General features: G+C 39.7%; 1 protein-coding gene across 10 annotated transcripts in view; it reads right to left on the reverse strand.

Moving 5' to 3' along the window:
- SCN8A (sodium voltage-gated channel alpha subunit 8) overlaps window positions 1-16441 on the reverse strand; it is a 169483-nt gene that overhangs the window by 52417 nt on the left and 100625 nt on the right. For 9 of the 10 annotated variants that reach the window (XM_057701551.1, XM_057701553.1, XM_057701548.1 and 6 more), the window contains one exon: window positions 9460-9822. In XM_057701551.1, the coding sequence (XP_057557534.1) occupies window positions 9460-9822 (363 nt within the window). Of the gene's footprint in view, window positions 1-9426; window positions 9823-16441 lie in introns of all 10 variants that reach the window. The other variant, XM_057701559.1, reaches the window with a different exon arrangement.

Below are 16441 nucleotides of genomic sequence, written 5' to 3' on the forward strand. Positions count from 1 at the left end.
ACTACCACATTTAAAAATAACGACCATCTAAAAATGAACACAGGAAGTCCCAATACAATGGGCATTCTTGTTGCTCTGCAACAAGAGAGGCCACCACAACGAGAAGCCCACGGACCACAACGAAGAGTAGCCCCTGCTCACCACAACTAGAGAAAGCCTGTGTGCAGCAACGAAGACTCAACACAGCCAATAAAATAAATAAATAAATTAATTAATTAATTAAAAAAAGATTCTTGGGATGAAGCTAAAGAAATTGTTAGAGAAAATTTTACAGCTTTAAATGTTTATATTAGAAAATAAAGAAGATATAAAATCAATACTCTAAGCTTCCACCTTAAGAAACTAGAAAAAGAAGATCAAATTAAACCTTAGGTGAGTAGATGAAAGGAAATAAGAAGAAGACTGGAAATTAATGAATTAGTAAACAAACAACAGAAAATCAAAAAAGGTCAAATGCTGGTTCTTTAAAAAGATTAATAAAATTGATCATTCCCCTGGCAAGACTGATCAAGAAAAAAAACAGAGAAAACACAAATTATAATTTTCAGAAGCCAGAAAAGGGGCTATCATTATAAATCCTATAGGCATTATTAAGATAATAAGGATATGCTGTGAGTAACTTTATCCAAGATGAAATGGACAAACATATCCAACACAGCGTATAAAAACTGACATAAGAAGAAAGAGAAAATCTAAATAGCCCATATTAATTCAAGAAATTATAAAAAAAAAAAATCTATCACAAAGAGAACTCTAGGCTCAGATGGGCCTTTTTAATGCCTTTTACAATACTATCAAAAAACAGCAATTACCAAGGAAAAAATCTAATGAAAGATGTGCAAGACCTCCACTAAAAACTATACAACTTTGTTGAGAGAAGCTTGAGAAGACTTAAATAAATGGAGAAACATACCACATTCATAGATTGGAAGACTCAATATAATTAAGATGTCCACACTCCCCAGATTGACCTATAAATTCAGCACAATCACTACCAAAATTCTAGGTGTTTTTTGAAGAAACTGACACGATGATTCTAAAAGTTATAAGGACACGGAATGGATCTAGAATAGGAAAACAATCTTTCTAAAAAAGGTATAGAATAGCAAAATAACCTCTCAAAAGATTATTTAATAATTTAAAAAATATTTTTTATTTGGAGGGCTTACATTATCTCATTTCAAGACATAAAGTTACAATGATTAAGACAAATGTAGTACTGGTATAGCACTGACAAATAGATCAAGGAAATAGACTAGAGTCCAGAAAGAGACCCACATATGTACATCAACTGATTTTTGACCAAGATACCAAATCAATTTAGCAGAGACAGGAAAGTCTTTTTAACAAATGATGGTGAAAAACTGGATACGTATGCACGTTGCCTCCTATCTAATTGCATAAACAAAAATTAAATTTGAAATTAATTAAAACTTGAGTTGAATCAAAGACCTGAATGTAAAACCCAGAACCATAAAGGAAAATAACTTCATGATGTTGGGGATCAGCAAAGATTTCTTGGACAGGATGCAAAAAATATCACAAAAGAAGAAAAACGGATACACTGGACTTCATCAAAATTAAAAATTTATCTATCTGATAAAGGACCTGTATCCACAACAAATAAAAAACTAAAAACTCAATAATAAAAAGATACGCAGTGCCGCTGAAAATGGGTAAGAGATTTGAATAAACAATTAACAAAAAAACATAAATGAGAAGCCGATGAGCAGATGAAAAGCTGATCTCATCATTAGTCATCAAAGAAATGCAAATTAAAATCATAATAAGGTAACATTTTATACCCACTAAACTGCTAACATCAACACTAATTACTGGCTGGGATATGGAGCAACTGGAACTGTAATACATTGTTGGTGGGAGTATAAAAAATGGTATAAGTATTTTGGAGTGCCGTTTGGCAGTTTCTTATCAAGTTAAACATATATTTACCATATGATCTAGCAATTTCATTCTGAGGTATATATCCAATTGAAACGAAACGTTTACCTGCAAAAAAGTTGTTCAAGAATGCTCTCAACAAGCTTGTTTATACTACCACAAATTGGAAACAACCCAGAAGTCCAACAACAGGAAAATGGATCAACAAATTCAGGTATATTTATACAATAAAATACCACTCATCAATAACAAAGAATGAACTAGCGATACACAAAATAATATGAATGTATCTCCAAAACATTCTGTTGAGTGAAACCAGCTAAATAAAAAATACATATTGTACATGTACGAGTCTGCAAAAATGCAAGAAAAACTAACCTATGATGATACAAATCAGCAGTGGTTGTCTGGGGGAGGGAGACTAGCTAGAAAGGGGTAGGAGGGTACTTTTTTGGGAGAGTCTCGTGGTAAAGTGGGGTGCAGGGAACAATTCTCAACGGATCAGAGGGCTCCTTCTCCACCTCCCTTCCACCTGTATCTCTGGTGACTCTCGGGGGCTGATTACCCAATGCATTGCTACTACTGCAATACTGATTATGCAGTGGAATTCCTTTGAGAAGGAATTTGGAATGCAGAGTGTGTAAATACGTATAATAAGTTATCCGCATTGTGGAAATAAAGATCAACTAAATAAGAAGATCAAAGATGTTTATTCTGAGCTTGATGTGGTGAGGGAGTCAGTCACCATCACGTGTGTTTTGGAAGAAACTCAAAGGCAGGCAGAGGAGTAGAACAGTCTTACAGTGAAAGAACGAAAAGGCTTCAGGTGTGCCTGTTTCAAGGCTGGTGGCAGGAAGCTGCAGGCAAGCTACCTAGCAACAGGGCAGCCTGTGTGATTGGCTTTCTAATTGGTCAGTCCTAAATTGGAAACAGGGACAAAAATTAGGGAAGGTGTCAGTTATTAACCAAGTAATCAATCCTGGCCACTCTGGGCTGATTGTTACAGGAGTTACTGTTTAGCTTCCTGGACTGTCATTAGACATAGCAATCTGGCTTCCTTAAAGGTTGGCTTACAGCAGGCTGGCCTTCTGAGTTTACTGTATTGTACTGTTCTGTATTGTTTGTACTGTTTATTGTATTGTATTATCGTAGACAAATAGATTAATTATTGTAGATAAACAGATGTTGGGCAGGTTGTGGGTGAAAGTTCTGTTTTTACATATAGTCTGTTCATTGCCTATTTGTATATGCATTTCTTAGTACTCCTCAGATCAGACTGATTAATGGAGAGAGAGAGAGCAAACACATATCACTGTTAACTGCCTAAAACGACATAAATTAAAAAAGCCTATGAAGAACACTACTTAAAAGTACTAAGCACCAGTTGGGAGTTAAGATGGTATCCAGCAAAAAATACATCTGTACTACTAATAACATTTAATTCGCTGAAATCAGGGTACACAGGATACCAAGATGGTGGGTACTTCCTGGAAGTCCCTCCTTCCTAGCTGAAGTTGTGAAGGCTGGGAATGAAAGTCCAGATACTTGGCTAAGTGTTTTTTTCCCTTTCTTTCCAATTTAAAAAAAAATTGAGAAAAAAAACGCACATAACAAAATTCACCATTTGAACCATTTTAAAGTATACAATTCAGTGACTTTTAGTATATTTACAACGTTGTGCTACTCTCTAATCCCAGAACATTTTCATCATACCAAAGAAAAACACCTGTTAGCAGTCAATCCCAGTCCCCGCCTCTACCCAGCCCCTGGGAACCACCAATCTGCTTTCTGTCTGTATGGATTTGCCTCTTCCAGACATTTCACATAAATAGAATAATATGAAATATGGCCTTCTGTGCCTGGCTTCTCTCACTTAGCATAATGTTTTTAAGGTTTATTCCTGTTGTAGCATGAATCAATTCATTTTTATGGCTGAATGATATTCCATTATAGGGATTCCACTGTATCACATTTTGTTTCTCCATTCATCAGCCAGTGGGTACTTGGGTTGTTTCTACTTTTTGGCTATTGTGAATAATAATTTTTAGAATATTTATGTAAAAATTTTTGTATGAACACCTGTTTTCCTGGGTGTATAACTAGCAGTAGAATCCCTGGGTCATATGGTAACTCTATGTTTAACTTTTTGAGGAACTGCCAACTGTTTTCCGAAGTGTCTGCACCACTTTACTTGCCGACCAGTAATAATGTTGGCTATTGTTTCTTGTGTCATACTATGGCCACCTGAAGGGAAGAAAACCTGGAGCACAGTCTCTCCCATGTAAAGCAGCTTCATCATCACCTTCCACCTAGAATCTGCTTGGGATTCAGTGAGGTATGTCTCTGCTCTTGGCTCAGCTGCCCAATTCTCATCACCTGGGAGGTGGGAAGAAGGTGTCTTCCTCCAAGCAAGCTGAGACCCAAGCACCAGAGGAAAGATCACATACTCATTTTCTCTCCTCTCCCTTATTTTTTCAGGTCATTTTTTTGGTGGGGTGGGGGGAGCAAATGAAGGTGTATATTTTTGTTTGTTTTCTTTTGTTTCATTTTGTTGGAGAGGGAGGAGAACTAACAACTTTTTAGTTAGGAGCCTCTGCCTTTTTAAAATTCAGCCCCTAAGAAGCCTTGGTGCAAAACTATCAGTAACAGGAAGCAACTGAGAACCTTAATTACTTTAAACCCAGTACACATTTTGTTCCATTTCTCTTACCTCAAACACAAAGTTTATTAAGCATTTAGCCACTGACTTCCAACCTTCTAAATTGTAGCTGTCCTTCTCAAAGAGATATTCTACCATATCTGCAGATGGCAGGTTCTGCCCACATCTCTATAGATCTATCCAAAGAACCTCAACTTGTTAGTGATTCTAAACTGCTTTCACATGGAAACACATAACTGGAAAATTTTCAGTCAGTCACCTTGTTTGGGACTAAAATTTAGAGCATTTTAGAAGTGGCTTTAGAACTTAGTCATTTATTTCCTGTTTAAGCCCTTCTAAAATTTTGGTAGTATTCTGCTTTAAGATAACTGTACAGGGCTTCCTAGGTGGCCCAGCGGTTAAGAATCTGCCTGCCAATGCAGGGGACACGGGTTCGATCCCTGCCCCGGGAAGATCCCACATGCCGCGGGGCAACTAAGCCCGTGCGCCACAACTGTTGAGCCCATGTGCTGCAACTACTGAAGCCCACGCGCCTAGAGCTCGTGCTCCGCAACAGGAGAAGCCATGGCAATGAGGAGCCTGTGCACCACAACGAAGAGTAGCCCCCGCTCATGGCAACTAAAAGAAAGCCCGCACACAGCAAAAAAAAAAGACCCAATGCAGCCAATTAAATAAATAAATAAATAAATTTATTTATTTATTAAAAAAAAAAAAAAGAAATCCGACCTTCTCCAAGTGAAGCAATTCAGCAGAAATCCCACTGTCTACTTCTCAGGCTAAAAAAGGCCAAAAAATACACGAATACGAATGGAAACTGGCTTTCTGAATACCAAGGATGGGGCCAAGCAAAATGCTTTACATTTGATGTTATTACATTAATCTTCAAATAGCCCTATAACAAAGTCCTTTTACCTGTTCTTTTATATATAAGGAAATGGGCTTAGAGATGCTAATTTTTCAGGATCAAATGAGTAAATAAACCCAGGCTTCGTAGTTAGCATAGCATAATGGTTAGTGGTTAATGCTGTGGAGTTAGATTGTCTGGACTGGATAAATTGCTTTCTTTCTCTAAGCCTTGGTTTCCTCCTTGTAAAATGCACACAATAGTAGTATCTAACTCAGAGGGCAGGAGCTGTGAGCATGAAATGAGATAATGCTTGTACATTTGCAATACAATTTCTGAGTTATGTGTGTTTTTGGATGGTCATTGCTCCATTGCTCTGTACAAGCAAAGAACAATGATTTTCCAGCTCAGAGATGAAGACATGGGAAAAGTCCCATTATCCTCTACTTCAGCAAAAAGCAAAAGTGAAAATTCTCAAACTATCAAAAACTTATCAGGGCTTCCTAGGTGGCACAGTGGTTAAGAATCCACCTGCCAATGCAGGGGACCCAGATTCGATCCCTGCTCCAGGAAGATCCCACATGCTGCGGAGCAACTAAGCCCATGCGCTACAACTATTGAGCCCACATGCTGCAACTACTGAAGCCCAAGCGCCTAGAGCCCGTGCTCCACAACAAGAGAAGCCACGGCAATGAGGAGCCTGCGCATCACAACAAAGAGTAGCCCCCGCTCACTGCAACTAAAAGAAAGCCCGTGCACAGCAAAAAGACCCAACACAGCCAATAAAATAAATAAATAAATTTATATATAAAAAACAACTTATCACTACTCAATAACAACTGAATAATTAATGAAGATGTGAAATAGTTTTTGATGAGATTCTAATGAGGTGATGTCTGAATGTCTTTTTCTCATAGGGAATATTGTATTTCTTAATTTGAGCCTAAAGAAAAAATACAGATGTGGCATAGCCTAAGCATTAATGTTGTGTGAGACCAGCTTGTGGACCATCAACGGCTCCTACACACCGGTCCATGAAGCCTGAGTACATAACTGGATGCACTGATGGTTCAGGTGAAGACAAGTGAATCCATGGCTGCGGACACATCCAAAACGTTTTGACAGTGAAAATCACTATCTTGTAGCCCAAAGAGATATGATCATTGCTCATTTGGCCCAGGTTGCATATAACATTATGAATATATTAATTCCTTCTAAGATAAATGACTTTTCCTACTTCCCAAATAAGCAGTCAGGAAGTTTCCTTGCCATCAGGAAGACCTTGGTTCCAAGTCATTAAATCTCTGAGTCTATCTGTTAATTGGATAGAACCACCTACTGAATGGGGAGGTTATAAGGATTAAATGAGATCATACACAGAAGCTGCTTAGCACAGTGTAGTCAGAACTCAGTATATGGTAGCTGTAAGTATTAGGGCCACTGCAGAAAACTAGAAAAAACAGAAAAGCGTAAGGAAGGAAAAAAAGTCACGAATAATTTCCCCTTCCAAAGGCAACTACCGTTAACTTTTAATCAGTCATTTTTTTTTCTATATGCAGTTTGCCTTTATATAGATATCATACCACACAAACTATATGCATTCTGTTATTGTTTTGTTTTGTCTTTTTGGCCTATTAATGTAACTTAGATACGTCCCCACACCGTTCACAACTAGGAGGTGCTTCTTCATGGCTTCTAACAAAATACTTTTTCCTAGTTATGAAGCCCTTAGGAATGATACAGGCCCACCTACCTCACCTTCCTGCCATTTTGGGACCTGACCTCCTGGCCTTGGGAATCCTCACGTCTGTCACCATAGCCACTTGGGACCACTTCAAAGAACCTCCTAAGTGCTTACAGGGTGTTGAGTGTGCAGGACCCCCAAAACCCCAAAGGCAGCATTGTGTCAGCCACAACGTAAGGCAGTGCAGACAGCCTCACATGCCACAGCCATCTGCTCAACTGCCTCTCAAATTCTCCTCCCACAGAACATAACAGAAGCTGCTGGAAAAACAAACACAAAACCTGCACACCCGCTCATCTGCCTTTAAGCTGAAGTTCAAGCTCCTTCTTCCTGGACACCTTTTCTAATACCTTCTCTTCAAAGAAAAAGCAAGATACATTATTTGGTTTAAATCTTTTTTAAAACTGCTAGGATATCAAAATTTCCTTTGGGTCTCAACATCTGGACTGTCCCACCTGTACTGTCCCTGCTGATCCACCCCTCATTCTCCACTGATATCACGTCTTGCTTTTTTAGAGACTATAACGAGTGGAGCCAAAAATCTACATCTACACATAGAATTAGTGAAAATCAAAAATTGTATTTAAAGTAAAGACAGTCATTCATAACATTTACTTTGGCCAACTCCCTGGTTTGGAAGGGGACTTTGGAGCCACTGTTTGTTATATTATTGTTCCTATTAGGCTGGCTCTGAAAAAAACAGTTCTCCAGAAGAGCAACGGCCATGTGACTAGGCGGAGAAGACACTAAAATTAACTGAGAAACATAAGACTGAGGTTTCTGAAAGGTCTGTCAGTGACGAGCTGTGTAACCCCAAGGAGTACAAATTCACTGAACCTGTTTCTCCATCTCAAAAACAGGAATAATCGGCTCCGTTTTGTCAGCCTTGTGGAATTTTTATTCCAAACAAATAAGGCATGTAAAAGTAATCCGTAGCTTGTAAAGAGCTGTACAAATGTAAGGGGGAAAATATTTTGCTTTTAAGTAAAACGGCAGGAAGAGAAAGGACAACGTCAAACATCCTAACTGCCTTTTGAATTTAGGACATTTAACAGCTGTCCTAAAGTGCTAAAAACAGATCATTCTGAATCATTCCATCCTTGATTGTCCAGTTTTCCTCCACACATGCATCATGCTAATTAAAGGGTTGGCTATCTTCATGCTGTGTTAGAGGGAAGGGAAGTGTTAGAACAAAACAGACCGACATGCTATCTCAAGAAGCTTAGACCAGCTAAGGAGGGACGAGGGAAAGGTAAGGGACTGGAGGTAGAAAGGATTAGGATCATTCGGGTTATAAGAATTTAAAACTAGAAAAAAGGTATAAACAGCTTAGAATCTAAAGAAATGTTAAGAGACGGCTTTTCCCAAAGAGGGGAGCCATCACCCTAACCTCTAGGCAAGTGATTTTGTGAAGCTATTATATGCAACTCCTCCAGAGCCTGACATTTGATTACATTTAAAATTCATCTTTCATGTCCCTTTTCCTTCCTCCCCCATATACCATGTGTTCTTGCCCCAACCACCTACCTTCCCCTCATTTGATTTATTTCCATCGCGATCCCTTTTAAATGTCTAGGTCCCGTTCCCCACTGGTTTCCTTAACTGCTCCTCGCCTGGCTCTCCCAGTGCCCACTTCCTGCCCTCAGCATCACGCATGCACGTTCCTCTTTGGAAAAATCACATCTCATTCTTGTAGGGGAGGCTAAGAAAATTATTCAAAGCTATGTTACTTTTTTTTTTTTAAACGAGAAAGATAAGAGCTTTAAATTCCAAGCTGTTTCCCTACGAGGAGGTAGGACGTGTGGGGAGAGAGGCAATGTTCCAAACCCGCTCAGACTTGGTCACTGGTGACGGCAGAGGCCCTTCTCATTCCATCTGGGCAGGATCCGCTGGCCAGAGGCATTCAGTCAAAGCAGGTTGGGGGAGAGAAAGAGATAAGCGGACAGAGACATGCAAAAACAGACAGAAGGAAAAAGGGATAAAATAAAGGAAAGAGTTGATGGGGGGATGGCCAGAAGTCAGAAACAAGAAAGGAAGATGGGGGAAATGGAGCAAAGAATAAAGTGAAAGGGAAAACAGGGCGAGTAAAAGAGGAGGGCTGAAGAGAGAAACAGAAACAAACCAGGAGAGAGAAAGAAGTGGTGGGGGGTAGACACAAGAGCTGGGATGGAGCGCAGAAGAGAGACCCGGTGGCATGGGCGGAGCAGGGAGAGAAGAGCGGAAGGGAGCGGGAGAAACTGCCATGCCTCGCCTCGGTCTACTTCTTTACTTCCTTACACTGTCATCAGTAGCTGCCTTATCTATTTTCACCTCTGGCAGGAGACGCCCGCTGATGTGGGAGCCGGGGCCGCCGATGAGCGACACGACGCCGTTGCAGTCCACCGTGCTGTTGCGCTTGACGCTGCGCCGCAGGCTGGGGAAGATGCGCGAGGAGCGGCTGCCCTGGCTGTAGCCGCTGTAGCCGCTGTAGCTGCTGCGGCGCTCGCGGGCCCGGATGGGGATGAAGAGCGAGTCCCGGCGGCCCTCGCTCTCCTCCACCGTGCTGTGCTCGTCGTCCGCAAACTCGTTCTCAGAGCCTGGGTCCCGGAACCGCCCGGGCCCCCTGAAGCTGAAGATGCTGCTTTTGCTGTTGTGGCGAGAGAGGAAAGGGGAGCCCGGAATGCTGAGCAGTGACTGCAGGGACAGAAAGAGAGAGAGAGAGAGGGGCGGGCATGAGACAGGAGCTCATACTTCATTCCACACTCCCTAGAGAATTTTATGCTAATGTATGTCTTTATGCTTTAATGCGTTTTATTGATTACCTTCCAATACTTTTTTGCCACAAAAAATTATAAACAGTACTTAAAATTTTAAAAATTTTCCTGTGACCATGAGTCTCCCAAGAAATTTAAAAAATTCTCCTGGATCGTGTTTTGATTACAATTCTCATTAATACAATTCATCACAAATATAGTCTACATTTTATAAGTAATTACTAAGCTTAAAAAGAAAATTTTATTAACATGTATCTCAATGAAATGAATTTTTTTCCAATTGGTGTTTTGGTGTTTAAATATGTGTACAGTATTACTTATTATTAGAATCAGACATGGCTCAACAGCAAACTGCTCTCCCCGTTCTAATATTATTTAGATTTTAAGTGCTGAGAAACTTTGTTCGTGTAAAGTGTATCTTGGAACAGAATATTGTTATAGTAATGTCACTCAATTGTTTGAACTCCTTCTAAGTTATAGGCCAAAATTGCATAGTAAACAATCAGCAAAATTTATCTTAATGATCTATCAGCTGACAATTAAATCAAATCCTCTTTCAATTGTGCTGAAAGCAAAGAACTGTATGCCACCCAACTTGCCAAAGGATTTGTTACCCAGCTGACAGAAGTATTCCATTTCCTGATTTCTGAGGATATCAAAAAGGCTTTATTTATTATTTATTAATAATTATATCAGTACCTCTTACAGGGGTTATTCTTTTACTTTAAAGGAACCTTATTTAATCCAACAGAAAAGGTTGGAATAATCAAAATATTGTCAATTTCTATACATCATTTCCAACTTCAATTTTTTAATAAAATGATTTTATCTTATCACATGCTTTACACATATTTTCATCAAAATCTTAAAGCCACAGATTTAGCTCATTTAATTTACAAAAATGTCTACCATATGATCTAATTAGCAAAGCCAGTCCCCAATGTCAAAGCAACTGGCCAAATCAGACTTATTTTCATTGGAAAAAGTATGACTTCATTTTTCATTTTTTAATAAATGTTTTAATGTGTATTCCAGAGACATCCATCTTGCTCCTGAACTTAAAACATCTCAATGCCCCTGATTATAACCCTGTATTTCACTCTTATTAGAAGTAGGTAAGAGACAGGTAAATTCAGAAAGCCTTACAATGGATTTAAGTTTCCTAGATTAAAGAAAACTTTCTAGACCCCGATATTTTCAACTGTCCCTTTGTTTGGCACTTCCAAAAATTTTTATAGCTTAGGGCAATACACTTTGGATTTGGGATGATAGAGAGGTATGCCTTCCTTTTGTAAAGTGGGAGAAGGCTGACTGTGAAAAGATAAGTGGAAAAGGAGAACTGGTGTGACTTTGGACCACAGGCCTCACCCTAGGCATAGGAATATGTAACTTAAGATCTGGAAATCAGGTTCCTTAAAAGTGTGCTTAGAAAGCCTCCAAGTTTCCCAAGGGGATGCAATCCCAGTTTGAGGACTATTGCTCTAAGAGAACGAAACCTGACAGACAACGGACCTGAGACAATCCTCCTTGCTACGCTGAGATACTTAGTTTGTCCAATTATGACTTTAAAAGAATTTCAAAGTAACTTTTAACTAGATAAGATTTTTGCCTTAGAGTTTAGGCCTTATCCTTCTTGTAAAATGATTCTACTGTGAAAGTTCTTTGTGGGCTAGGACTCTGCCAACATAGTGTATATATTAGAAGTGCTAAATAAATATTTTAAAATAATACTTTTGATGATAACCCTGGCATGGCTGTGGAGCTCCTCTTTAATATTTCCGCCCATATCTTTTTGTTACCTAGAACTCCACTTTTAGTTCCAGACTCAAAATGATCCCAGTTCCATTCTCTTCCTATAATATACAAAGCCCCCATGCCCAGATGGGTACATTTTCTTTGGATATACTTCACTCTCTAATCTGTATTTCTCTTGTTATGTAGTCTTTTCTTGCCTTGGTTTGAAGCAACTCACAAACCTCTGAGATAAAAGAATCTGATCACTGGGAGCAGCATCAAGAAAATCAGCAATCATAGATCATTTTCTATAAATGCTGTTGTTAAATACACACCATATGCTGTATGTAGGCCTCTAAAAAAAAGAGGATGCAGGTATGCAACATCTCTAACCCCTTTTCCTGATCACTCTGACTTGTTTTGCTCTTCTGCCTCATCCCTGCACCAGAGAGGAGAAGCTGCATAGGTCAGATCTCCAGAATGTTCACTGGGTCTCATTTATAAGTGGAGGGTGTCACTGTATATTAAAAGGGCACATACACGTCCAGCTCTTATACTTCCTTCTCCATGTTGTTGGGTTGGTAGAGGGATAAGCGCCTCCTCCAAGCAGCTTATTGCTTGCTATTCCTCATTTCCACATACATGTTTGGGCACCCTCACGGATTCATTCCCCTGAACCAGTTCTTAAACGGTGATTCACAGATCAATGCTGGTATATGATCCACTAAAGTTTCTAAATGCTTCTCTCAGGTTTTTACTGTCTCATTGCAGACAGTAAAAACCTGAGAGAAGCATTTAGGAACTTTAATAGCAATTAGGCATTTTCACAGCATCCAAGAATGTGATAATTTTTCTCTAAGTTTATTGTAATTATATTTTACAAGAGTATCATTCATGAAGAACTGGGAAAGACAGAAACTGGTCCTTCACTGCAGAGAGTCTGAGAAGCACTTCTCTAAACGATGTGGCTGGCCAGAAGACTTGTAAGTATCTTAGAATGTACCTATAATTTTGTTTTAATCTGGTATGGTAAGGTGACAGACAGAGAGAACTGCCTTTGAAAGATGAGTTCATTACTTATCGTTCCAAGATAAGGGGGCACAGCATGCCACACCACATCATGCCAGGCCACACAGGGCCTCATGGGGACATATGAGGCTCAGTCAGGAGGCAAGAGGAGCGAGAGGGAAAGCCTGGCCTGGAGTCTTTGCTGTGGTTTCCTCAGGAAGGAATGGATAAGGCAGAGTAGACACATTTGAACAAGTTTAAAATTGGATAGTTTGAATAATTTCAAACAGGCTCTGGGCTATAGGAATGGTCCTAGCCCTGGAGTGATTTAGGGCAGGGGAAATATTGGCTGGATGTGTGAATTAGATAAAAAGAGACTGGGGATCAGGGTCTTGGACTGGTGGATGTGCACATGAAAGGCACACTTTCTGGTAAGTTGTTCGCTATCTCTAGGAATTAAACTAGCACAAAGAGGGGTAGCTCTTCCCAGCCAGCGAGGCTCCTGACATGTCAAAGCATCTTAAAATACAGAAAATAAAAAATTTCCTCCCTTCTCACAGCAAGCTTCCCTGGACTAAATCTGTGATTTCCATTAGGCCAATGTTGGGTGCTAAAACTACCTAGTATATCAGGTCTCCACATTAGGAAAGAGGATTGATTTTTATCTGACAAATGATCATTAAATACCTGTTGTGTGCTAAGTGATGTGGATACAGTGCTGAACAAGACATATAACATGGTCCCTGCCCTCCTGAAACCTGTAGCCTAGTAGGAAATATTATATACTATATGAGGTAATATTATATACATTAGATCTCATACAGTGTATAGTACCTAACTGTTCTTAACTGATAGGAAAGTGATAGGAAGTGATGGAAACATAATGACCAACTCAGTGACTCGGAACACTTAGGAATCAGGCAGGGTCCTGAGATAGTTCACACTAAAAGGAAACAGTGTATCTATGATTCTTTAATTCTTTGTTCCATTCCTGGCAAAAGAGTTGACTGCAATAAATGTGGAAGGGGGAAATGATGACCTTGTCCCATTTCTCGCTGTACCCCTTGTATCTAATCCTGATCTAGCCAACTCCCTGAGGAGACATATCCTGAGGGTAGCCACCCCAGCCGCTCCCCAGTCTCAAGTTTCCTGGACTGGAGAGTTTCAGTGATGACTCAGGACCTATGGCTCTATAAACTCCTGGGATCCAGGCTCGTTTATGAGATGGGTCCTGTTTTTGAAAATCTTTCCTGTCAACAAACCAGGAGCTTCTGGTCCTTTTCAGGCAGTCACATCTCAGCTAACTAAAAATACTACCTTAGATCTAGGCATTTGCTTGGGAGAATAGCTCCAGGGTGTTCTTGATTTGAGGGAGTGGCCCTCACATTACCCAGAAAAATTCGCTGGGAATTTCAGGGTATCCATGTCAGCTGTCTACTGGGATAAGGCTTAACAATGGCTGGGATGTTTAGATTGTAATAAATTGATGATTTAAATGTCCTATTTCCACATCATATTTCACCTTTTCTTTCTAACACAGCCGTGGTTCTTAAAATGTGGCCTGGGAACTCCTGGGGTCCTTGTGACCCTTTTTTGGGGGGGTCACAAGATTAAAACTGCTTCCTGATAATACTAAGATGATGTCTGCCTTTATCACTCTCATTTTCTCACAGGCACATAGTAGACTCTGTGAGCCTGACAGTTTCACAGAATTTAAAGACTTTTCTTATGAGCTTGATAGATATAATAATATATGTGATTTTTTAATATTGTGTGTCAGTACTTGGAAGATCTGCATAACTCAGTGAACCAGTATTTCCCAAATGATCAATGTAAGATGCTACGAGTCATCCATGAATTAAAGACCTATGGTGCAAAATACAGCAAAGGGTTTTAATGTGACAGAGTACCAAGTTACTGATACAGTTTCAGCTTCCACGTTGCAACTAACCATTTAAAAATCTATCACTATCCAGTTCTGGAATAGCATCAAAGAAGAATATTCACAATTATCTGAAAAGGCTGTTAAAATATTCCTCCGTTTTCCACCTACATCTGTATGAAACTAGATTTTCTTCAAATACTTTAATCAAAAAAACATATCATGGGACTCCCCTGGTGGCGCAGTGGTTAAGAATCCACCTGCCAAAGCAGGGGACATGGGTTTGATCCCTGGTCCAGGAAGATCCTACATGCCGAGGAGCAACTGAGCCTGTGTGACACAACTACTGAGCGTGTGCTCTAGAGCCCACGAGACAACTATTGAGCCCAAGTACCACAACTACTGAAGCCTGTGCGCCTAGACCCTGTGCTCTGCAACAAGAGAAGCCACTGCATGAGAAGCCTGTGCACTGCAACGAAGAGTAGCCCCCGCTCAATGCAACTAGAGAAAGCCCACGCACAGCAACAACGACTCAATGCAGCCAATCAATCAATCAATTTATTTAAAAAAAAAATCACAACAAACTGAATGCAGGTATATTTCAGCTATCTTCTATTAAACCACAGGTTAAAGAGATCTGCAAAGATATAAACAGTATCACTTTTTCCACTAGTTTCTTTTTTTTTGATCGGGAAAACAGTTTATTTTTTCAAAAATATGTATGGTCTGTATTAAACATATAATGGGTTTATCATTATTATTTTTAAATAAATCAGTAAACAAACATATTAAAATGTCTTAATTATCATTTCTAACACAATAAATTAAACACATATTAAAAAAAAAGCCAAGAGGGTCCTCAATAATTTTTAAAGATATAAAGACCAAAAAGTTTGAGAACTGCTACGATAAAATAAAGTACTTTGCAAAAATGAACTCAACCTAATACTTTTCACTTAAACCCTAAAAAACACAGCAGTAATTTTATAGAAAAATGGGTAGGAGACAAGTTGGGCAGACACCTCAAGAGGATCTCAGCAGACCTGCAGTACAGGAAACTGACATTCACTTGAACTGTGCGGGGCGGGGGTGGGGGGTGGGGGACACGACACGGCCTGAAGCCACAGTCACTGTTAAGCCCATGGAACAGACGCTCATGTATGTATGGAGGTGAGTGGGGAGGGGGGAACTAGAGACGACAGTCCAGGCTTACAGTCAGAAGGGCCTGGTTCAAATCTTGACTGCAACACCTAATAGCCATATAACCTTATATGAATTCATCTCACTAGGTTTCCGTTTCTTACAACCTTTCTTGCAGATAAAATCAGAGAAACTGCAGGAGAGTCCTGGGACAAAGAGTATCACTATCGTGTGGGGCTTCTAAGTAAGTCTTGGCAGTCAGCCACGGACTCTAGGAATTCACAGTCTTTTTCAGATGGGGAAATTAGAGGAAGTGAACATTTTTATGCAAAGCAGGACATCTCAGAAGACCAGCTTTATTTTTTGAGCTAGGAAGCAATCAGTGCAACTCTGTGCTGAAGCCTAGGGATTAATCAGAGCCCGTTCAATAGCAAAGTGTTAATGGCACTAAGGTATTTATTAACTAGCTCAGGATGGTTCTCAAGACAAGGGTTGGATTACATCAAAGCTACAATCACAGTTTTCCCCAAAAGAGGCTGAACTAGGAGAAAGGTGAGGTGAAGGTGAGACAAAGATGGTTCCAGGCCATAAAGAAGTCCCAGAAGGGGTTAAATCAGATTTATAAAAGTTCTCCATTCATTTTTCCAACAAGTATCTGAATGTGCATAGAAGCAGGCCTTGACTTTAGGACTTTATCTGAGAGAGGAGAGCATATGAACATCAGTAAATACAAAACTACATAGAGTAAAAAGAAACAGGCAAAAAGGTACGTATA

This window comes from Hippopotamus amphibius, chromosome 12, assembly GCF_030028045.1.
Source record: "Hippopotamus amphibius kiboko isolate mHipAmp2 chromosome 12, mHipAmp2.hap2, whole genome shotgun sequence".
Taxonomy (NCBI): Eukaryota; Metazoa; Chordata; class Mammalia; order Artiodactyla; family Hippopotamidae; genus Hippopotamus; species Hippopotamus amphibius.